Source organism: Tenebrio molitor, chromosome 5 (assembly GCF_963966145.1).
Source record: "Tenebrio molitor chromosome 5, icTenMoli1.1, whole genome shotgun sequence".
In the NCBI taxonomy this organism is placed as follows: domain Eukaryota; kingdom Metazoa; phylum Arthropoda; class Insecta; order Coleoptera; family Tenebrionidae; genus Tenebrio; species Tenebrio molitor.
In genome coordinates this window covers 6,754,073-6,778,737 of record NC_091050.1, presented here as the reverse complement: position 1 = coordinate 6,778,737, position 24,665 = coordinate 6,754,073, and the positions used below count along the sequence as shown (strand labels likewise).

General features: G+C 34.8%; 2 protein-coding genes and 1 long non-coding RNA gene across 8 annotated transcripts in view; 1 reads left to right on the top strand and 2 right to left on the bottom strand.

The window, feature by feature from the left end:
* The window catches only part of D2hgdh (D-2-hydroxyglutaric acid dehydrogenase), a 92,597-nt gene extending 71,447 nt beyond the window's left edge, over positions 1-21,150 (top strand). For all 6 annotated transcript variants that reach the window (XM_069049081.1, XM_069049079.1, XM_069049083.1 and 3 more), the window contains 6 exons: positions 18,144-18,313; positions 18,493-18,643; positions 19,675-19,872; positions 19,926-20,119; positions 20,169-20,790; positions 20,838-21,150. In XM_069049081.1, the coding sequence (XP_068905182.1) occupies positions 18,200-18,313; positions 18,493-18,643; positions 19,675-19,872; positions 19,926-20,119; positions 20,169-20,790; positions 20,838-21,088 (1,530 nt within the window). In that variant the 5' untranslated portion in view covers positions 18,144-18,199 and the 3' untranslated portion in view covers positions 21,089-21,150. The remainder of the gene's footprint in view (positions 1-18,143; positions 18,314-18,492; positions 18,644-19,674; positions 19,873-19,925; positions 20,120-20,168; positions 20,791-20,837) is intronic.
* On the bottom strand, positions 16,356-18,147 carry LOC138131842 (uncharacterized). Its single transcript, XR_011159921.1, has 2 exons — positions 17,945-18,147; positions 16,356-16,653 (listed from the first exon to the last, which is right to left on the bottom strand). It is a non-coding gene; the product is annotated as an uncharacterized lncRNA (long non-coding RNA).
* Positions 21,151-21,735: 585 nt separating the features above from the next.
* On the bottom strand, positions 21,736-24,595 carry spd-2 (spindle defective 2). The gene is made up of 2 exons (XM_069049077.1): positions 24,249-24,595; positions 21,736-24,190 (listed from the first exon to the last, which is right to left on the bottom strand). Exon 2 carries the CDS (start codon positions 24,182-24,184, stop codon positions 21,797-21,799), a length of 2,388 nt encoding a protein of 795 aa, XP_068905178.1. The 5' UTR covers positions 24,185-24,190; positions 24,249-24,595; the 3' UTR covers positions 21,736-21,796.
* Positions 24,596-24,665: the final 70 nt, after the last annotated feature.

The window sequence follows — 24,665 nt, the reverse complement described above, 5'->3', positions numbered from 1 at the left end:
AAAATTCAATTTCCATTTAAAAATTAAAACTTGTTTTAATTTGGTATGTTATGGTGTGTTGTGTTGAAGAATCATAATGCAGTATTGAAAATGGTGCAATGTTCACGGAAATCGTACCTAATCAAAGGAGTGTGGTCGTAAGGGTATACATACCTACCTATTTAATTTATACTTATAGACATCTTGCAATAATAAACAAACGCATCTGTATCAAAAGTATGAGGATACGGAAATTGTGATAATGCGTTGATGTGAGACTTCCCACGTACCTAGGTTCTAAGTATGTAGTAAAGTTCAACATGGCGACTGTAATGTGCAAATTTTGTGAGCCGGATCATATTTACAGGGAATTATTTATCGCAAACGACAGTAACATGCATGCAGGTACAGGAAGTGGCTGTCGAGCGTGTTTATTCAAATAAATCATGCTACGAGTATAAAGCAAGTTGGCGTACCGCCACTGTATTTGATGGTGGGGATGCGCGGCCAATAGTTGTCGTGTAGTCGACGGACTCTCTTGGTTCCCCCGGTATGGATCCGATTTTGAGTTCGAGCATGGCTGTTGGGGAACTGACGCAAGCGTTGTGTGGAATGGAGGGAGCGATTGGTGAGCCTGATTTGATTTCAGCTCTATCTACCTATAAAAACATTTCCTATTAAAACTTAATCTCCGCGTTCCATCACCAATGCTGACGCAGTTCTTCAAAGGCGATGCAAGACGATACGAGAACAAGACAAAAGTTAACATTATTCTAAGAAAATTACTTACGAATTTCAAACAGAATTAAATTCCAGAACATGACAGCATGTTTAATCATTTTAAACAGTTTTCTAAATATGTAGCTCCATTTTTTTAGAGAAATTGTCACGACTTTGAATTAAAGCCGAAAGAAAATATGTACATAATTCAATTTTTTTATTTTTATAATTTTTGAGAATTCGTAATTGTGTGACGTTTACAATGTATATTTGCTCTATTAGGTTTAACATTTGTATTGATTATTTGAATGTTTATCTATTGATAAGCATGTATCTACATATTAATATCTAGTATTTTATCAGAGGTAAATCCGTAAATCCGATGGTTATTTTTATTTAGTTTTTCTTTAAAATGATAACGGCACTTATATGAAGAAATATTTGATTACATTTTGTTCAGTCATTCATTCCCATTCTTCAAACAACGAAATTTATAAAAATATCCACATGACGTTAGTGATCAGATCATGTAAGTCGATACCACTAGCGCATGTGCCTTAGTATTGTTTATTGTAATTTATTATCTTAATTTTTTTTTCCTGTAAGAATAATATTCCACTTAAGAATTAGATGTTCATGTGATTATTTTAATTATTGACAATGTATGCAAATTATTGCATTTTATCCTCGCAAAAAGATATTCGTTTAAACAAGCATTCGTTCTGTAATTAAGTTTTAGAAAAGAGTATATACTTTAGTTGTTCGTAAATTCTCACAATGAAGTAATAGAAAACGCAAATTAAGGGTAAGGAATAACTAAATTTGAAGAGTTGGTCGACAACTCCTAAAAATAATCTTTCGATAGGACTATGACGCCTAAACATCGGCAACCAAAGAAGCGTCAGTTTTGTAAAGTTATTTTGCTCGTGATGTTCCTGTAGCGAGAAAAAGTTGACGGAATCTTAAACTATTATTTACAGTGACTGAGTCTGTTGGCAATGAAACAATTGAAAAGTACTGGTGTTTTTTGTCTCGTAATTGGCACTGACCGGATTTTTTAACTTGAGACGACATTAAAAACATTTTTGGTTATGCCGGTTATGTTTGTGCTATTACAAAAATGAACCTTTGATGGTAAATTTCAGAATTGCTACATTTCATTGTTACCAACAGATTCAGTCATTCTTGGATCACACCGTAATTAATTATACATATTTCATTAAAATGAACAGATTTTGCCAGTGGCAGTAAGGGAAAGCTAAAGGTTTCATATATGTTCCGATTAATGAAATTAATAATTAAATTCATCAACTGTCATTTTGACATTTTTAGCCAAGTTATATACCTACCTACGTTGATTACCTACTAAATTAAATTACATTATAAACGGTATCAAGTGGTCAGCCTTATTAGGTAGTACTTTTGGTTGAATAGAAAATAAATTCAGAAATAAGCCTTATGTGACTAGCCCTGTATATGAGACATTTGTCAGTTTTTAGAATTTTGATTCGTCTGTCTATCTGTTTATTTCCAATTAACTCAAAAACTAATGGATAGGTTTTCTTCAAACAAAATTTCTTAGAAAGCAAAAACTGCTAATTCTGTTCCGCATTTAGTTTAATCACGATACGATAAGATAAATGTGTGTTGGTGCAGCGGGCTCGCCTTGCGCTTATCTTTGTTTTGTCGATTTTTACTGCGTGCAGCCGTGTCACTCACGTCTTGCACTTCCTTACGTTGCAGTCCTTTACGTTCATGACTGTATTTCTTATATTTTAGTGTAAACGTCGATTCCTTTGTCCTTTACAACTATATTTTCATTTTTGCTTTAACTGCCCTCCGAGGTCCAGATGGAGTTCTTGAAAGATCTATAGGTACCAAAAAAGGCAAAGAATCGAAATAAAAATTCCGTGCAACTAATTTAGCAGTAAAGATACTGGTAACAGCTCGATTGCCTATTGACTGACTGTGACAAATAGGACTAGGTACTTCATTATGTCAAATTAATTATTAAACTAAACAATGCTACCAACAAATGGAAAAAATTAAGACAAAGTGTGGTGTTCAGGACAAAGTGTGGTGTTCAGGACAACACTTTGACTGTTGACCCACAACCCACAAACCCTATACTTTATTCATGACTCTTATCTGAAATACCACAACATATTAAAGCAACTGCCCCTTTTCGTCAGATCTAACCCTCAGTGATTACAGATTAGGATTACTCAGTGTTTTGTTGATTTCTAAAGAGAGCAACACTCATCATTTGTGGCTCGAAGCGTAAAGAAAGGAATTTATTTCTATGGATATCATAGGCTTCGGCATCGTTACACGAAATGTATCGGGTGTTTTTTTAAATTTCACCTCGTAGTAGGCGTTGAAGAGTCGATTGTGAACGCACCACTCGTGTAAAACGTAAGATTTAAACAGCTGATCCGGGATCCGTAACCTGTATAGAGCGTTCAAAATCGACTCTTCAACGACTACTATGAGGTGAAATTTGAAAAAAACGGAATATGCCTTAACACCGAACCCGTTGCGTCGTGTTTTAAAAATGACACGGTTCGCTACAAAGGCGTATGTGGTTTTAGTTGTATCATTCAAAATAAAATGATATACATAATAATTAAGAACAGGATTACGAGGGCAAGGAATGCAAAATACACAGTCCAAAAATTCAGAAGGAAACTCCTGTACGTATGTTTTTAAAATGATTTTGGAGAAAAACGCGAAGAAGGTTTCAGTGGTATTCAGATATTACTTAAATTGTACAATTTATTAGTAAACCCGTCGTTCCCTATGTCGCAAATGTAGTGCCCAAACTTACTACGGTGTTGTTGTTCCGCGATGATAATGCTTCAAGCAACATACGTACATTGTCACTATTTGAATTTGGTCGTAGAAACAATCGGTTTTTCTATGCACTTGGAATTTACTGAGATTAAAAAAAAAATGAACTCTTCTAAAATCGCCTACTAGCTGGATTGCAAAAGTTCATGCTTGTCTTGGTTTTAAAAAACGCTTAAGGGAGGTGGTAGTATTTTTGAACAACTTAATAAGTAAATGATGTACCTAGTAATGTTACTGAAGCCGTGATTTACTACACCAAACAAGCTTTAATTTTATATTTAATTTGTGCATGCTAATGTTTGAAGGGAATAAATGGATTACTTTAACCAGCAAGCTTTAATTTGACTGAAACCCAGGACACCTATAAAATCTTTCACAAATTTAGAAAGGAACGACAAATGTACCTACAGAACTTTACCGAAAAATCATCAGTCCAAATCCATACATGGTACGAGGACATAAACCGAAATTGAATAATTATCCAAATCTAAAAAAATGGAGGTTGACGTTTGAAAAAGGTAGTGACGTAATTGCACAAAAACCGAAAGGGGCAGGAAAATAAAAATTATCAGAGAACCAAACGAGAAAGCAAAAATGTATTCATTATTTCAAAGTTTTGGCGCACTGAAACACAATTACATATTCTCTTGTTAAAATTTGACTCTAAAAACAGTTAGCTGACAAAATCGCTTAACCGCCATTTTTTTAAATGGCGACCCCCAACTTGTTTCGTAATTAAAATAATATGGATTTCTGGTTTACCTATGCCCACGTACCTACTATGTATGTATCCCAAAGCTATAATAAATAATACAAGCGAAGCGTAGGTACATTATTCTAATGTTATTTAAGAGATCCACGTAAAAAGTGATTCTTATTTACTCATTTTGTTTTATTTTTTTAAGTTGATCGGTAGTTATAGACTGCAGTTCTAGGTACTGTACTTTGAAATGAATTGGATTAATGATTACTGTCGTCGGTGACTTTGATACAACATTTTTGCTGTTCATTTTCATCTGTGCGAGTCCTGCTGCTCATTTAACAATTACATTCGTCACTCATAATTAAGGATTGTTTTGGCATGATGGGAGGCCATGGAAATTTTGCATTTAATTTGGTATCTAGTAAAGATGCCTGTTGAATTAAGTTGTGTTTTTCTAAGTTTGAGGTTATAAATAGCGTCAATGCCTAGTGCATTTTTGTCAGTTTTACTAGTTTGCAATAGACGAATACTCAGACATCGCGGGAAATTTAGCAATATGTTATGTTCATTGTGATAGGTCCGCATGTCAGGCACTTTAGTGATGGAAATTAAACAGTATGTCCAACGTTAAAAAAAATAAATAATGGCCTCCCATTATGCCAAAACAACGTGAACGGTGTTTAGGTATTAATTTCACAAATGTTTGATATTCGCAAGACGACTGTATACAGTGTTCAAGTGTATTCGTGAGCAATAAATAAAATTCATAAAAATGCATAATGCTCACGCAATGCAGATGACTATAAGTAGTTTTGAAAAAATTGCAATTTAACTCTTAGACTGCAGTACAAAATATATTGTAATTACATAAATCAGGTGTGGCGAAGTCTCCAATTACATTGGGCATGATCAGTGTTTGCATAATAGGTTACACGTAGTCACCAATAGTGAGCCGGACCGCTGTTTTAGCAGTCCCTCTCGGAAGTCCAACACCCTATCCTTTCTCGCAAAAAGCGCACAGTACGTCACGTCACGTATTACCTGTCTACATCTCTATAGATAGCATCCTTTACGTTCAGATAGGTACTTGAATGCATGCGTATGGAGGTGGCAAGAAGCCAATGCACGCTGATCCCCAGGGTGCGCAAGCGTGTTTTCGGATGGCCCCCCGCGGCGCTGTCATTGGCCTCGTGAAGTCAACGAGAGTGCGCCAAGTCGCCGTGGATGGCACAGAATGCACGCATGGAGGGGAAATTATATCGCCAAGGATGAGTCGCGGCGGCGGTGGTGGCGGCAGCGACGTCGGCACCGCTGCCACCACCGGTAATATACTGGTTTCCGCACAATTATCCCACCCTCGAGGCTGACACCGTCGAAGAATTCTCCCACTGGTCCAGTTTTTAATCCTTGTTTAGGTTGCAATGGGGTAATAATTTAATGGATTTAAGGAAATAAAATCAGTATTGACAATTTTAAAGGCCTGTTGGCGTAAATTCAATTACTCTTTTCTTCAAAGTATTAAATCATGAATTTAGTAGTTATTATATTGTACGCTGACCGATTTGTATTATACAAATTCAATATTTATAATAAAAATAAGGACCCAGTTTAAAATTTGGATAATAAACCCGAATTAAATAAGATGTTTTCAACAAAAAGTATCGCGAAAGAAGTCACCAAAACTTTGTAGTAAAACTTGAAAATAAAAACGAATCGTTTATTTATTATATCATTATTTTATGGAGTTTTATAGAAAAATATGACATTTGAATATTTTATGAATATGTATTGCTAAGTAGATAGTTATGTATTGTGACATGACTCATTCACGTTGGATTTTCCCTGTCAGGATTGTTGCAAGTCTGCGTTTCCTCTCTTAGTAATTTTTAGATTCTTATGTTAAGGCAGACAATTTGACGTCTACAATTTCAAATATTTGACTTGTGAAATAAAGTAAAAAAAAATACTCAAAACTTTTATTGAACCCATTCCTTGTATAATTTGACTATGGCGGAAAGAAAAAAAAAAGATTTTATATCCGTGTATCATAAAGGTCGGACACCAAAGAAGGTACAAAATAAAAAACAAATTTTTGCTTTTGGCCATTCGTTAACGCGCAAGAGCTTTTGAAAGTTATAACTAAACCACCTGTAAAACTATACAGGGTGTTTCTGAAATACGTGTGTTAATTTTAACCAGTGGAAGGACGCGCCAAATCATGGCTTTGTTGAAAAGTTCCATTGTTATAGAAAAAAATAAATAATCAAAATTTAGATTCTCATGGTTACAAAAAATAGAAACTAGTTAATCACACAAAACGACTCGTTTAGTAAAAATTGTGGAGCAGAAAATCTTGGAATACTTTTACGAATTATACAAAATGTTATAGAGAAAAGTTTCATAAATTGGCGAGTTCTTTCACTGGTTAAAATTAATACACGTATTTCAGAAACACCTGTATAATCCTGTTATTGATGTGGGAATATACCCAATTGTATGTGTCAAAGGTGCTATCAACAGATATCCAAAAATTCTTTTCAGGAATACATTTGGAATCCGTTTCTTCATCAGTGTTGAATATGATGATATTGATGAAATTCGATGTGGGGGAGTAGTTTGCAAACGCGGCAACATTGTTAACATATCGTAACAACGAAAAAAAAGGACACCTTTAAAAAATAAATGTCAAATAAATTGTGACGGTTTTCAAAATGAGTTTTACTGCATAATTATGAATATTGTAATATGTATTTAGCTCTTGGTGCCGCAGAAAATGATGCGGCATTTACTGCACGGACATAATCTATGCGTTTTCCTAACGGAAGGCATCGCAGTGTGAATGTTATTAGGCGTCTTGACCAACAAATTAGAGGAAAAAAAATGTAACCATGACAATTACACAAGGTGGTTTTTAGTTACTGTTGCGTTGCTGCCATTTTCATTTTCACTTTCATAGAGGTTTCTTTTTAACTGAAAACTGAAAACATGCAGGTCACAAAATGGATTCTTAAAAAGTTGTGATTATTTTTGGACAGCAAAATGAACATCCAGATTAACCTCGAACGACGAATGAATTGTAAATAATTGTAATAATAAATAACTCTCGTCCTTAATAAATTGCTAATTTCCAATGCATAAAATTCACAATTGCAAGAATAGGTAACAAATTAGAACATGATCTTTGACCAATCACTGAGTAAAAATTCTTTGGAGTTTCATAAAACCTTATCTGGACCAAGCAAAACATGATCGCAAACACCAAATAGACGAAATACTTTTTAGAAAAGGATACAATGTTTTGTCCCCATACTATTGTCAGATAATCCATTTGAAATGGGGGTTTGCAAAACAAATTACATAGGTATAACAAATTTGTTTACAACCTCTTTCCAAAGATGAAGTTTCAAAATTACGAAAAGTTGAAGGACAGTTTTTCTGTAGATAACATTTCCCCTGTCATCATTCCTTTGGTTGAATTAGATACGGCTGTTTCAGATTGTGATTTGCCTTTACATAAAAGATGTAAATTCAATTATTTCCATGTTTCTGATAGTGACCAGCAAGTGATAAATTATAAAAATTCTGTTATAAATGAAAATACAGATACATACTAACAATGATGATGACGCAACAGAAACCAATATACCTAGTAGAAATCGTTCAGAAGATGGAGTTTAGATTATACCTATATCGAACATATTTTCAGTTTCTTCTTATTCTGTTATCTTTCTCTTTTAAATACATTTGTTTTGCAATGCAGCAGTAACTTTGATAAAACTGAGTAACTGTATCTGTTTTTGACGGGGTTATCTGGTAAGGAAATTTTTGATGACACTGTCACACATTAGCAGATCAATATTCTTCCTATTCTACACTAAAAAAAAGACTGTGTTGAGGGATTTAAGTGGAGTAAAAAAATAAACACTAACAGAGAGCTAAAAAACAACAGAAAAGATATTGTCCTTGATATAATTCTGTAAGATCAACCAATCTGTCTAAAAAGAATATCAGAACATCTCACAATGAGTTAGATGCCTGAATGTTGATCAATACAAAATGAAATCCATGAAATCGGTTTTAAAACCTTCTACCATCCAGGACATTCTTCTGATATCACTCCTTTGGATTATTACCTATTTCCAAAATTCAAGAAAGTCTTACAAGGATGAAAATGTACGTCAATCTCTACGAGTAGACACCTAATTTCTACACCAAGAGAACAATTTTTCTTCCAAAGGGTTAGAGTTACTTTATGAAAGTTGTGTTATAAATGCATATTGTGATTGATTATCTTGAATGAAGGTGTTGTTCATAACTCTAGATATTTAATCATATTCTGTAAAGAATCTGCGATAACAGAAAGCATTTCTGAAAGATGTATGTGTAGGTATGTGTCGGCTTAAAAATGGTTACTAAACTGTATAGCAAATATAATTCCAGAACTATAAAATTAACACCTCTGTCAGTCATTTCTTGCTATAAACTTGAAACCTTGTGTGCTATAAGTTCATAAACCTTTCACACGCCAAGCAATTCCGGTGTGGATTGATTACACGCTACAATAATTTCATTCCACACACGCACCAGCTCAGAGGCCATCGTTTGATGTTAATCACTGCAGTTTATTGTCTTTCTCACGACACAATTTTAATAGAGTGCAAATTCTTTACCAATATCAGTTTTTGTGTTTTTTTGGAGGAATGTGGCAATCACAGTGTGTAGGAACACTGTCATTACGCGATTGATTTTTCATCACCTAATGGAAGCTTCTCATTTTGACCTAGATTATAATGTAGGTTAAGGGGTGATTTGATTAGTGGTCCCTTTTTTTGGGAGATACATCTGAAAGCGTTTCGGCTGTAATTGTATAGGGTTAGGGTGGGTCGTCTCGCAAAAGGGGAGAAAACGCGAGACGAGTAAGCAAGGGCGAGGGTGCGACATAATAACATGGAGGGTGCTTCAATAGTGTTTTAATGCCCCTTCAGGCGCATTCCTGGTGTGACGACTAATTAAATTTGTAGAATGTGATTGGAATTTTGTTCTAATTCTGAATTTTGAAGGCTGGTCATGAAATCATTACGCGTATCTGTAAAGTAGTCGAGATAATGAATGAAGTGACAGAGGATTCCCTTTCTATACCTTGTAGGTCTTCGTTGCGTGTGACCAACCCCTGCATCGATTCAACCGTATAACGTGGATTGTGCAAACCTTCGCGTAACTAAACTTGATTGGTAATCAGGGGACCATGAAGGCTGAGCCATGGCAGAAATGTTTGATTTAATTAACTTTGGCAATATAATTTGCAGGAAACTTTATTTTTATTAGAAATGTTTTTGCGCTCATTAACATCGATCTACACATTTTATGGCTTCAGTTAAAATGCTAATATGTATTATAACATACAAGGATATTTTATTCTCTGCTTCTTTTTGTTACCACAGTGGCAAAGTTTAGATCAAAATAGTTAGTACAATAATAATAATAATCAGTGTACTATTTCAATCAAAATTGTAAACATTTCTTTCAATTAAATTCTTTAGTTTAGTGTTCGAAAGACGGAAAAACGTCAAATAGGGACGGGAGAAAATGATGGATTGTAGGTTGATAAGAGATTAGAAATGAGGTGTAGAAAGGATTTAATCAACAAAGGAATGGGAAAGATTAATAGGTATGTCTAATTTGGAAAGTAGGAGACAAGATTATATTTAAAAAACATTGGAAAAGATAAAAAAAAGTAAAGAAGAAAAAAGCATTTTGAGAGACCAGAGAAAATTGAGAGCAAAGTTAAAATAAAGTGGGGGTAAGTTAAGTGAGTAGGTGAACAGTGTTGATTCATAATGGATTCTCGTCCAACCCCTACATAGGATAAAATGCTTGCGGGATACAGACCGGTGAAGACGAGTTGATGGTGGGTATGGAGTAGGTACGGAAAATATATTATTGAGTGGTTGCGAGAAATAAGGTGAAGGAAAGAAACAAGAAGCAACATCCTAAAAAGAATGCTTAGGAAGGAAAAGTAAGAAATAATAATGTATGTACTTAGAGAAAACAAAATAAAAAATATAAAAAAAGAAACGAAAGAAAAAATATACATACTTTGGTTACCTATACATATTTTCAAATATGACCAAATTCCTGCATAAGTCAGGAACTGGAACTTTATTACTTACATTTTATTAGATACTTTTTATTGTAAGTAATAAGGATCAAATTGACCTAAGGAACAAGAACATAGTGATGAAATTGAACAGCAAGATAGTGAGAGTTCAACGACAATATTTAAGACACATCAGGATACATTTGAGAGCTAAAACAAAAATGAGGTAAATTAAGAATGGAATTACCAAAGTACTTTAAATAAGGAAGAAGATGTGCATAAGGAAAGATGCTGCTACGGAAAAAGTTACACAAAAATAAAAATAGATATTTGCAAAGATATAGGGAAGCAAGTCATGAAAGTTAAAATAAATAATAAAATTTTCAAGACAATGAGAAAGAGATACATTTTGAGAGGAAGTGAGGGTGGAATTTGCAGCGAAACGAAAAGCAGTAAACTACTTATTGATGAAACTATAGCTATTTATGTAACCAGTTAGGAAATGCGTTATTTTGTGTAACGAGTGAAATATTTGCGGGACGAGCGCAGCGAGATCCCGCAAAATCACACGAGTTACACAAAATTGCATTTCCTAAAGTGTTACATACAAGATTTTTTCTAATTTTGACAAAAAAAGTTCCTTCAAACGTTAAACGAAGTAATGAATTTCATTAATAATAAATTATTATTGTGTTAAAATATCAAGTAGGTAAGTAGGCACGGTTATTTTGCTTAAAAACAAAAAATATGACAGTGTCAAATTGATGATACAATAAATTTTTCATAACCAGTTAGGAAAGATTTTACTTTTCGTAACCAGTTACGAAAAGTGTGACGTTTCCCAACGTCAATTAATTTTGAAAAGTGTCACTTTATATGTCAAAATTAGAAAAAAAATATTAATGACTCAAATTGGTATGAAAATTATGAAATAGAGAAAAACAAGTATAGAACAAACGAAATCAATAAGAAAGATCAGAGAAGTCACTTAATTTTGAAAAATAAGCAACCTGTTAACTGGTTAGTGGACAGTTTTAATGAATTTCTGCGAAACTATTCCTCATCACTGCCGTTAGTATGACTGAAGCTGTGCCGTACGTTTTTGAAAGTTTTGTTTTCCATGCATAGTCACCTCTCGTCTTGTTTTTTTATTAATCATATTGTATTCATACTTAAAGTAACGCTTAAGGTATAAGATTATATGGCCCTTTAAAAGTATTTGGCCGGAGATAAACGTTCCTTTTGTCGCAATTGCAGTAGGCGGTCAGCCCAACCATAAATCATGCTTCAAGCAATTCTGTGTTGTGAATTCCAGAGCCGGTCTCAAAACAAATGCGTACCCACGAAATTATATTTATTTATTAAATATACAATACTATTACAAATCATCTTTACTGTTTTTAAGACACAAAGTGCTAAAGGGAATTTCGTTTCAATAACAAAATTTACAATAAACATCAAAATCATGTTCTTTCACAAATTTTTAATCCCTGCCCTGAACGAAGGAAAAGGGATGCAGCTGCACGACCCCAGACAACCATCTTAACGCCAATATTGGTTTCCATTATTGGGATAATTTTAGTGCTGCCATATAATCTTATACCTTAAGTGTTACTTTAATTTGTTGTCAACATTTATCAACCTTTTTCGATAAAAGATTATTATTTTATTAATGTCTGGCATAAAAATATTTGATAGGTATACCTCAATTCGTAATTCAACTTAACAACTTACGTATTCGCGTTTTACAACGAGATTTCTTTATGTGAAAGTCGAAAACAATAACCAGCTACGTGTCTTAGCTTTCTGCCACTGGGCTTTCATTAAACAAACGTCAGCATTTTTAAGTGCACAATTAACCTCAGCATCACTCTGTCCTGTCCTATCGACAGTTTTCTTTATTTTTCGATGGCTACTATAACTACTTAATGAAAAACATGCATACCTATTAAAGATACGAAAAAAGTGCATAGGTGATTTTTATGCAGAAACATTGTGGAATTTTGCATTTTCGCTCTTCATGAATTACACTGCAAGTATAACTATGTAGTTAGATTTTTTATGTTATTATGAAACGGAAATAGATAATCTAAAATTTCACGCTCGATAACTTTTTCTTAGTTATAAATAAAGAAATGTGTAATAAAATTCTATGGACAATTGATAACTTTATACACCACGTCTGGATACTGATAAAGAAAGGAAAAATACACAGCTGAATGTGGTTTTCCGGTTGTAAAGAGTAAATAACCTCCTTAATGTGAACATAGGCTTTCCCATTTACTATCCTACTATCAAATCTCTCATGCGAAATTACAAAACAGGAAAACTAGTTTTTATTGATTTCTATTTGACACTTCAGTGAAATAATATTTTCTGTTGAGATTGTTTTGCTAATCTTCTGTGAAATAATAGCAATACAAAAAATGAAAAAAGCACATCACTTTGAATGCACTATCAGTCTTAGGTGTTGTTGTTTATGAATAAGTACTTTTTAGGTATAGACGTGGCGACAATAACTTGGATATAACATACAAATACATACAGGGTGTAACATAAATAAGTACATTAATGTTACCTAATCAGTAATAGAACTCGTCATGATGAACAATTTTTCTATGTACAATTTTTTCCAAATCGGCAATTTTGTTTTTCCCCCCATAAATTAACCTTCTAAGCACAGGTGCTAATAATGGGCAGTATTTTAATTTCGTAAAAATGCTTAGAAACGGTCACATTTATAGTCACTTCTGGTCTCGGTGGCGGGTAGTGAAATTTTTGAAAAAAATTAAACAATTTTAACTCATTAACGAAAACGTTTACGAAAAAAAAAATTTAGAAAAGTTGTCACTCTTGTTACCAGTTGAAATTAATCTACTTATTTCTGTTACACGCTGTATAACGTATGTACAAATTTAAAAATAAGTTAATGGAAATACATATACTCATCTTCATCTATCTATACTTATAATCTATCTTGTCCCAGCGGCTTCGTTCACACGTTAATTGATATTTACTTGGTTTCAAAAATTAATTCCCAGCCACATCTCGTTTAAACGTTCGTGTTTTTTTTTGAGAATTTAAACCATGTTAATTTGGGCAAAACAGATCTGAATTATGCATTATCTAATTACAGAGGTTTTAATACTTGGCAGGGTTAGTGGGGCACCTCCCCATAGTAATAGATCAAAAATCCTCATCGATCGTGGGAGAATTCGATCCTTCAAAGGGCCGATAAGTTGGTTCTATTAGTATTACAATTTAACAGACCAAAGCTTACCTATTTAAAAAATATCGTCGCTTTTAGGCAACCTGAAAAGCTTCATAATTAGAGTGGTAGCGTAATTTAAAGCACAAAAAACAGGTTGTTTGGGTAGGTCATAATTAGAATAGTAATTGACTAAATGTAGTAATTAATAATAATAATCAGTTGCAGTCCTTGATATCTTGTTATGTGCCAACGGAGAAACGAAAACGTGACACAAGTTGAAAGATGAGAGCGGAGTCGAGTCCTAACCTGTGGGCTTCGCCCAATTTCGCTTTCGGCACGCGCCGACTTGACCCTTCTCCTACGTCATACATTCCAACTCCCAACTTCCTCCTTATTACATAATGAAGTATCCCGTGATTCGATGTGATATCAACAGGTTTGTGACAAGTTTCATTTTACAAATGCGCACCCTGACTCCGCCTACGCCCAGTTACCAGGTTCTGTGATGTTTATGGCCCGTCCGGGCGCCCTGTCCTTTGTTCTCCTTTCTTTATTTGAACCATATTTCGAGCGATTCGTCCATCCTGCTCCCACACAACCACCACTTTTGCCGGCGTATCGTTACTGTTTTATGAAGCCGGTGATTTGCTCGATTCATCCCCTTTTACATCGGTTCCCTAATAAAAATCCTTGTTATATGGCGATTAATTATTCAGAGAGCGGTGATTGCATTGGGGAGGGTTGGGGCCGCAGGGTGGAGTTTTTCGCGACTTGAATTTATGCTAGATAATTATTGGACAATATTTCATTTTTATAGATGGTATCGATTATTATCGACGACGCCACCTATTTTCCGTTACGTTACACGAAAGAGGTGGCCTCACGAAATTCACAGTTTGTCTACAAACAATTAAAATAAATGATGACCTTAAGTTACCTCTGTTAGGAGTAGAAAAGCCTAAAAGGTTTTGTCGTTTTTCGTATTATGTATTTAAACTAGAAGACATAATATTTTCTTCAAAAGTTGGTGCTACTTGAGCTGTCTTCTAGCAACTACTGAATTAAAGTGAAAAACACAATCAGAAATTTTCCCTTTCTAACAAACTTTGATATTTTCTTCAAAAGTTGGTGCTACTTGAGCTGTCTTCTAGCAACTACAGAATTAAAGTGAAAAACACAATCAGAAATTTTCCCTTTCTAACAAACTTTGTTTTAAGAAAACGATTCATTAGTTTGTGAGTTCAGTGGATTCAAATAGAGAACCAGTCAAAAATTCTGAAAACTGCTAAAATGTCATCTGTATGGGGTAAGTAACCCAAAAAATTCCAAATTTTCTTTAAACTTCAAAATAAATCCGATTTTATTTATATACAGGGTGTATCTTAACGTGTGTTAATTTTAACCAGTGGAAGAACTCGCTAATTTATGAAAGTTTTCTCTATAACATTTTGCAAAATTCGCAAAAGATTTGCAAGATTTTTTGCCCCCAAATTTTTACCAAACGAGTTATTTTGTATGTTTAACTAGTCTCTATTTTTTTGTAACCATGAGAATTTTAATCTAAATTATTTGTTTTTTTTTCTATAACAATGTAACTTTTTTGACAAGGCACCGCTTCTATCACAACAAAAAGTTTTTGCCCTTATCCGTAGGTGGGTATACATTTTGATGACTAATTTATTCCAAGTTTTACATCAATTTGTAACACTTCATTGTAAAAAATTCAAATACATAGAAACAACGTTTCATTTAATGATTGAGTGTAAATAAAATAGTATCTATACAAACCTCGAAAAAAGTACCATTCCTGTGTCTCGAGTAAACTATTGTTCTCCCGACAGGAATGGAATACTTTTCGCCTCGGTATGTAATATACTATTTTCTAACTCACACAGAAAGTGAAAGTTAGTTCGTATACACTTATAGATAACCCTCCTGCGCAGGTATGAATAGGCTATAGCTAAGGTGGAAAACCACTACCCTAGTAAAACGCAGCGCGTGTCAATTAAAAAGGGACACGAGGCAGCGGTTAAAGTTGTTTGGCATTTTAAAGTAGGGGATTCAAGCAATTATAAAGTCCAGCTGTGTTTTCTACTGTACCTACCGCATTTGGATAATCAGCCTAAATCTAGGCTTAAAACTTTCCGTGTTCAGATAAAGAATCCAAAATTTTTATTCCACTGTGATTGGACAGTTATATTGAACCTATTTGAGGAGATCCAGCCCAAATCGAGTAACGGGATAAATCCAGGAATGCGAGGAATTGCCATTAAATAAACCTTTTTTTTGTTCGACACTGTCAGAATTTGAGAAGTTTCTCCTGTGTGAACGGATTTTGATAAATTTGACAACTTGTCAAAACGAAACGTCAAGCTAATTTTAAAGATTTTCAGCCATTTGGAGCCTTTGGGGGGACTCGTCGAACAAAAAAACGTTGTATTCAACTCGTTCTTGTGTAATTTGCGCTTTTTTGGCACTCGTGGACCTTTAAAACTCTCGTTTCACTCGAGTTTTAAACTGGCCCACTCATACCAAAAAAAGCCCAAATTACGCACGAACTCGTTAAATAAATAACTAATTCCTAATTTTTGTTGAATTATTACCAACCAATCTCCCGCTGGAAAACACTATACCCTCGTTGGCCAAAAAAAAACTGGTACAGTCAAAATTTTAGTATTGCAAATCAAAGTCTACAACGTCAAACGTTATCGTCAGTGTCAAACTCAATGCGAAAAAATGATTTTAACTTAAATTCAAAAACAGGTACCGTTTTATTGGCAAACAAAAAATCTAACTTATGCATACATAACCTTTATTAAAAAAGAGATGTTTACACCACTAAAATTTTTAATTTTTGGATCTGTTGTTCTGCCAACATTTACAAGACCCAGTCGAGTCGATTTCTAGCAAACAGCCTATCTTGTGTACATTTTGAGGGAGAATGAAAACAATTTCTTCATCCTACTTGCGTCATATTCGTTCTAGTCGGGCATTTAGTATACTTATCCATTTGTCCTTGGATAATAGGCAATTTAGTCCCCTCAATCCTAATTGGATCGAAAAATTCTCTTGAGAATTGAGATCTATACCAACCTATAAGAAAAATTCCACACATTAGTTAACAGTAGAGAGCTCTCTCTAAGCTGCACCTGATGTGATAATAATGCTCTGAGAAAAATTCACTTACATCTGCGCTAGTGTCCACAGAAATAGGTATCGGAATAAATAAAATTATAGAAATTTACTTGCCATAACTAACTTTTATGACTTGGAAATAGTTATTTACGAAATGAGCAGACATTTTTCACACATGAGCGCATTATTATGTGCCGAATACGTCTTCTCGCATCGAAGTTCGTACAATATTTTTTGAAAGGAACATTATGTCTGATTTGTCGTATACCTTTCATGGATAGAATAGTGCTTGTCCATGCGATTGCCAAAGTGTCAATCGAATTAATGGCGATTTATTTTCATGTCGTTTTGGATTATTTTGAAACACTAGTGCGCGAAATCGATGTTCGCGCACTAGTGCTTCAATATCATCCAAAAAACATTTGCACTAGAGCGCGAACATCGATTTCGCGCACTACTATGCAGTCGCGAAATCTCATTTTGAAGGTGGTGAGTTCAAAAAGATATTCCCATTAGTAGGAGAGCTAAGTACTGTCTTAGATTTGTCATGGGCAATACTAACTAGAGATTCCCAAATTTTATTTGTATGATTAACACACGCGTTGTAATGTTGATTCAAAATATTTAATTTGTGTTTTAAACGACACACGTAAATAAAAACTAACAACAGTTTTCAATTCAACGTGGTTACAACTCTAGTGCGAAATTCCACAAGCGCACATTAAACACCTGTTTCCTTTAATCGACAATCTCTTTCTGAAGGACGACGTTGACAAATAAAACTGAATAAATATTTTACACGATGTATAAATGCACATTGTAAAAATATTACTAACACAGAAATACACAAAACAACAGTTGTTTAATATTAATAAAGATTATACCTACCTGCCTATTGGTTTTTTCAAATTAGATTTTTTATCTGCCAATTTTGGGAAAGTTATTTTGATGTGCACGTGTATCTTAAGTATGTACTAATGCTGTTAGTATCGTTGCTTCTTTATTCAAATAATAAATAAACGAGGTTATCTTATCACAAGCATATTCCACAAAATATTGATAACTTTAGATAACAAAACATATAAAATGTTTAGTGTTTTACAAGTTATATTTGTTTAGTTTTGGTACTTTACTTACAATCTTTCTAGTTACTCGTATTTTAGGTTATAATAAATTTATGGAGTGAGGTAAATAAACAAACTACTTAATTAAAATATGTACGAGTATGTTGCATTACATAGGTACTTACAATTATAACTATTTTAAATCAGCGCACTGTTTTGTGTAGATTTCTATGTAATGTAATTATAAATGAAATGGCAATGATGAATAAATCATTTTTAAAATTAGAACGAGCAATGCACAGGATGTTTGGTTAAAACAAAACGTTTCGTTTGGCTTTGTTTATGAAATGATTATTATTAACGTAAAAATGTTTATTTTTGTAGGCCGAACCGGTGGCTGAGTTTCGGCGATTCTCCCCTTTTACCCTCACAAAGTGCACATGTTTTTGAGGGGTGTAAAGCAGTTAGGCAGGCTGCGGCCTCGCTCTCCGGGGATTTTACCCTCGTCAATATGCAGGGGTTTCGCCAGCCCCACATTACCTGAACTCACTAAGGTAGGTCAGAAATCATATTTGGATTAGATTATTGCACCGCTTAATCGGATTCGATTTCGTATTGAAACGAGTCCAATTAAACTCAGGAGAGGAAATTTTTTTAATAATTAAACTGAACCGAAGTTCAGATGGCAGGTTCGTGATGAATTGTGACGATGAGAATTGTTTCCCGTTTCCAGGATCGATATCCCCACGTGAAACGAGGGGAATTCGCACAATTGGATCAAAATCACTTGAAATTCTTCAGGGAACTGCTCGGCGAGAATCGCGTTTTGAACGACCCTTCCGATTGCGAGATCTACAACGTCGATTGGAACAGGAATGTTAGAGGTTGGTGTCCTTCCTAAACCACCAGATTAATCATGTCGCCATCCTAAATTCCCTAAACCTGCTCCGTAGTAAATTACCTAGGAGCTATCGTAAATCGAGTGATTTAGTACCTACCTATGTAACATATCTAGATATAGGTACAGGACCTTTCAAAATCCAGTAAGTATGTACATATTTCTATTTAGGCAAATGTATTTTACCTTAACTAAATTTGCAACACAGTTTGTAATAGGTATAGCGAAAACATTTTATATTCTTGATGTATATTCTTTAACTTAAATTAAAAAAATGGACACGGTGTTTCGGTCGGATTTATTTATCAATACGGATATTTCTATCAAGTAATGATAATTCCTTTAAAAGCTCTCTACCAATGAAAGAACTCGCCAATTTTTTTTCTCTATAACATTTTGCAAAATTCGCAAAAGTATTCCAACATTGTTTGCCCCCCAATTTCTACCAAACGAGTCGTTTTGTATGATTAACTAGGCTCAATTTTTTGTAACCATGAAAATTTTAATTTTAATAGATATTTAATTTTTTCTATAACAATACAACTTTTTGACAAGGCTCCGTTTCTATCACAACAGAAAATTTTCGCCCTTACCCACAATCGGGTACATATACACTTTGATGACTAATTTATTCTAAATTTTAAATCCATTTTTCATGATTTTTCGTAAAAATGTTATAAAGAAAAGTTTAATGAATTAGCGAGTTCTTTTTCTGGTTAAAATTAACACACGTATTTCAGATACACCCTGTATATACTTACACCCACTTTTTAGCCGACATTCACGTCGGAGTTTGTTCATAGAACATTGAGAATTACAGACAATATTGAAATCAAGTAATGAAGTTGTGGAGTGTTGAAATTACAACGGAATACAGTTTCCCCCTGAAGTCACCCATCCAAATTATAATACTTGGGTACATTTTTATTAAACGATTTTAAATTATCTTACATCTTGAATAATTTTTTATTTGTTACCATACTCGTGTTTGTACGTTTTTTTTTTTACAATTTTTAGGATACAGTGAATGTGTCTTGAAGCCCAAAACAACAAAAGAAGTATCTCAAATCTTGTCCTTCTGTAATGATCACAACCTCGCAGTTTCACCTCAAGGAGGTAACACAGGACTTGTGGGTGGTTCGGTTCCGGTTTTTGACGAAATCGTTCTGTCACTCAATTTAATGAACAACATTATCAGCGTTGACGATACATCCGGTAAATTTTACAAATATCATGTCGCATGTGAAACTCGAACACGTCTGTTGTAGGAATTCTCGTATGCGAGGGTGGCTGTGTATTGGAATATTTAGACGAGCAATTGGCCAATCACGGATTGATGATGCCGTTGGATCTGGGAGCGAAGGGTTCGTGTCAAATAGGCGGAAACGTTTCCACTAACGCTGGGGGCCTGAGGCTACTTAGATATGGTAATTTACAAGGCAACGTGTTGGGGATCGAAGCGGTACCTGGAGATTAGATTGTTGTTCTACCGACCTCACAATGCATTTTAGGTGAAAGCGAATGGGGAAATTCTGGACTGTCTCAGCGCCCTGAAAAAAGATAACACAGGTTTTCACCTGAAACATCTTTTCATAGGGTCCGAAGGCGCTCTCGGTATTGTGACAAAAGTGGCAATCCAGTGCCCGTCGAAGCCGGACGCTGTTAATTTGGCGTTTCTCGGTGTGGAGTCTTTTGATCAGATCCTGACCACTTTTAGGAGAGCCAAGCGAGAATTGGGGGAAATATTGTCGTCTTTCGAAATGATCGACGAGCAATCAATACGTGCCGTTATTGGCCACTTGAAGGTGAAATCGCCCATCTCCGAATATCCGTTCTACGTTCTGGTGGAGACGCAAGGCAGCAATGACGCCCACGACCAAGAGAAAATTAACAAGTTTTTGGAAAATATTATGGGAGATGGGACGGTGCTAGATGGGACAGTTACCAACGAGCCGAGCAAAATGAAAGTCATTTGGGAACTGAGAGAAAGGATTGCCGAAGCCTTTCTGCATGACGGTTACGTTTTTAAATATGACATAACGTTACCCCTCGAGAAATTTTATTCTATAGTTGACGTGATGCGCGAGAGGATAGGGTCAGAGGTTATAAGGTGTTGTGGTTATGGACATATAGGTAAGAGCAATCTTTTCTACCAACATTGTTTGAATTGCGAATTTCAGGAGACGGAAATATTCATTTTACGGTTACCACAAAAGAATTTTCTCAAGATATTTTGAAAAAAATTGAACCTTTTATCTACGAATATACTTCGAATTTAAAGGGAAGCATTAGTGCTGAACACGGGATAGGGTTCAGGAAACCTAAATACATACATTATTCAAAGAGTAATGCTGCTATAGATTTAATGAAGGATCTCAAGAAAATGATGGACCCAAAGGGTATTTTAAACCCATACAAAGTCTTACCGTAGTAATAATAAGTACATGTGCTATTTTTGTAAAACTCATACAACAATAAAGCCAATTAAGTCTTTGAATACTTATTAAAGTGTAAGGAAATGTTTCAGTATTATGTGCATTACGTTACGAGGCCGGTAAGTGTTTTATAACAGATCGAGAAAAACATTTGGAGAAAGGAGACCCAAATTTCGTAATCTGTTACAAGCAAGCGAGTTCGTATACATATTTTTTGCGTGACTGATTTTACTTAAACGTACAATATACCTAATTATGTTATCAATACAATTAAACCTCATTTGAATCAATATACCTACTATTGGTTAAATTTTGAACTAATTTATGGTTCATAACAGCACCGTGTACCGTTATAATCCATAACAGGTCTGCTGTCATTAATAGCAGTTGTTATTTTGTTGTAGGTATCCATAACAACCGACATGGACTCGGCAAGCTGATCTGCTAGGGAACAGGAGAATCGAGTAAAAATAAGCCGGTAGCGCAAAAAAATGTTACTTAATAACAGTTCATTCCACAATACAAATAAAAAAAAATTGTGTCGATTGCTCGAGGGCGCAATTTCTAATTTGTTAGTTTTTAAATGCCGTCAGTATTATCCAAGTTTAAAAAAGAAGGAAGGTTTGTATTTAAAAAACAGACCTTTGTAAAAAGTAATTTTAATTCATTAAATAGTAAAATTAAAAAGGCACAGACAAACACGTTCATTCTACCCTATTAACAAATATAATTTTAACGTCGACTTCAAAACTTTCATTATCGACCAAAATTCTCACTTTAAAAACAGTCTTATCGTTACAGTACTTCGTGTAAGACACTTCAATCAGTAAAGTCTCTCCAGGACGGATGGTCCCATCTTTAGGTCTTATATTCAGCCCCTCGGGCGCCGAACTCGCTTCAAAATATAATATCTTCTTGTTATTGTTCGTTAAAAAAATCATATCTTTTATTTTATTCGGAGGTGTCAAAATGATCCTACTCGGTTCGACGTGGCAAGTATCTCTATAAGTGGTGTTTCCAAACGCGTCGATATTTGTATTTTCGCATAAACTGTGGAACATCATCGTTTCATCTTGAAGTTGTCCGGTAATGGTATGATCAACGTCTTGTTCGATTGTTACGATGATTTCATCATTGTTTAGAAACTTAACGATTTCCTCGACGGACCCGACCGATTCCCGTAGATACTTTAAGTCGCTTGCCATCACTTCGTCGGTGAATTTTGCAGTGATATCGTAATAACTCTCTTTTATTTCCTGTCCCCGTTCTTTCGCCTTCAGACACAATTTTCGAAGACGTCCTCTGTCGACTTCGGTTCCGTGAATCATGTGGAGTTTACCCACGTCGATGACGCTTCCGTTGATCTTCGATTTGATGTAGCTGAAGTCCTTCTTTGGAACGTTGTATAAAACGGCGACCTCTTTATCTTGTCCGGGCAACAAAACTACACGTTGTGGGCAAAATTCAATCGGCGAAAATGAGTACAAGCCGTTCGGTATAAAATAAATATACGCAAATGACGGCAAAGTTCCAACGTTTTTTAGCACAAAAGCTTGTTTCATCTCTTGTTGAGTGTCAACGTTTCCCAGTGACATTAAGTACTTCCCTGTCGTATCTTTGATTATCTTTTGAATAACTATATTCCCATATCCGCCATACCCGTAAAGCCTTATAAACTGTTTCACAGTTTGTTTATGATTTGGGTCTATAGATGTAAAATTGAGATTATCCACCGCAGCTCCCAGAGTTGTCGGTGCGAAGGTTACACTAAGAGTGCGAGATTCGTAGGGCTGTAAAACAACTTTTATCATACTCGAAAAATTCAGTTCTGAACCTTCTTTAATTAATCGAAATGAGGGATTTGACACGGAACATTGTATGCCCAAACGGCTTGACGACCTATTTCTTATGATAAAATCCTGCGAGTTATTTCTCCCCGGTTTAATACAGCCCCAGATGATTTCAGTCTTTGTTGTGGCCATCGGCAGTTTACCATTGGGGAGGCTGCTTAAGGAACTTGTACTTCTTACAGACAAGGCAGATTTTTCATGGTGAAAGTCGGGCGAAATATTTTCTACATTTTCTTCTTGTACATTCAAACTGTCTACGTTTTCTTTGCCCTTGCTTTCTCTCACACTATCAGAGTTGTTGGGCGACACCTTTTGCGCATTCTTTTTCGTGTTTAATAAATAATCTAACGCTCTATTGGGAGTTTGTTCAGATAAAATTTGTGCTATGTGACTAATACTCAAACTATCCCCACCACCGAGAGAAGTACTCCCAGAAGCTGTACTACATGTAGAAGTTTCAAGTAAAGGAATTGGTGGTTGAAACTTTGTTGGGCTTTTAGGTAGGACTTTGCTGAGATCGTCTGATCTCTGCTTGAAAAAGGACCCCATGGACAATTTAAAATCCTCACTATTATCAGTAGAAAATTCTTTCAATTGTGCCGGAATATCTTTCTCTCGTTGCCAAGAACGTTCATCTTCTTCCAACTTCGCAATAGCTTCCTCACCTGAGCGAAAAGTGCCTTCTGGATCGATTGTTTTGCGAACTTCATCTGCAAGTTTACTTAAGTCAAAATGTGGATTTTTACTGATGGAATTTGCCAAGCAACTAATGGACTGCCCAAATGACTGGCGTTCTTTCCTGACATATTCTAAGTTGGATAGCAGTGACTGTCTTGGCGTTGAGCTGTCGCCTGGCAACAAATCGCGTTCACTGATGGTACTGTCTGAATGAAGCTGGTCCGATGCACTACCCTCTGACACATCAGATCGTCTTAAAAATCGTGACGGTAGAGAGGTCAATTCTGACATTTTTGCGGAATATTCTTTTAACGAATCGAAAGCTTTTTGACGTTCTTTTGATAAATGTGCGGATGCTTTTGTGTGGCAAAGATGAAGAGAAATATCGTCGCTTTTGAGTGATAAAATGCCGAGAGAATTTTCTACGTCGCTCAGTCTCCCGGTGTACACCTCTAGATGATTATTTTTCTTTTTGTGGCTTTCGGATGACATACTTGAAGAAGAAATTGGATTCGGAGTGGATAAAATGGTTTTCTCATCAAAATAATTTAATTCCTTGGACATCTTAAACTAAATGTCAGTTTCAATTGTTAATTATATAATTTCAATGGTATTTTAAATAAATTACCTGCAACGCTTCTGTGAAAATTCGTCACTTCTTGTAAAAACGCGGATACAAACAAAAAACTTAAATTGATTTTTGAACTTCACAAGAAACGTACGTTAAAATGTCAAAATGATATTTAAATCCTGGAAACGTAAAATTCCCTAAATGTCCCTTGGCGGTAAATTCAAATTGAGCAACTGGTTGGCCAGATTTTAAGGAACAATTTTCAATTGATGTTAAAAACCTACGAGTAGGAACAGATTTTCATCAACTTTTTTATTCAGATTTTCACGCATTTATAGATAATACATAATTATATTTGACTTTTAATTATCTTTTATAACACAAGATGCGTATCATTGTCGTCTTCAACATGCTAACTTTAAATAATTAATATTGCAATAAAACTGGGTTTTTACGTAAAATTGCTTTTGAAAA

Excerpts from the sequence above, each read along its gene's own strand:
- spd-2 (XM_069049077.1), bottom strand. The coding sequence starts at position 24,184 with ATGTCCAAGGAATTAAATTATTTTGATGAGAAAACCATTTTATCCACT.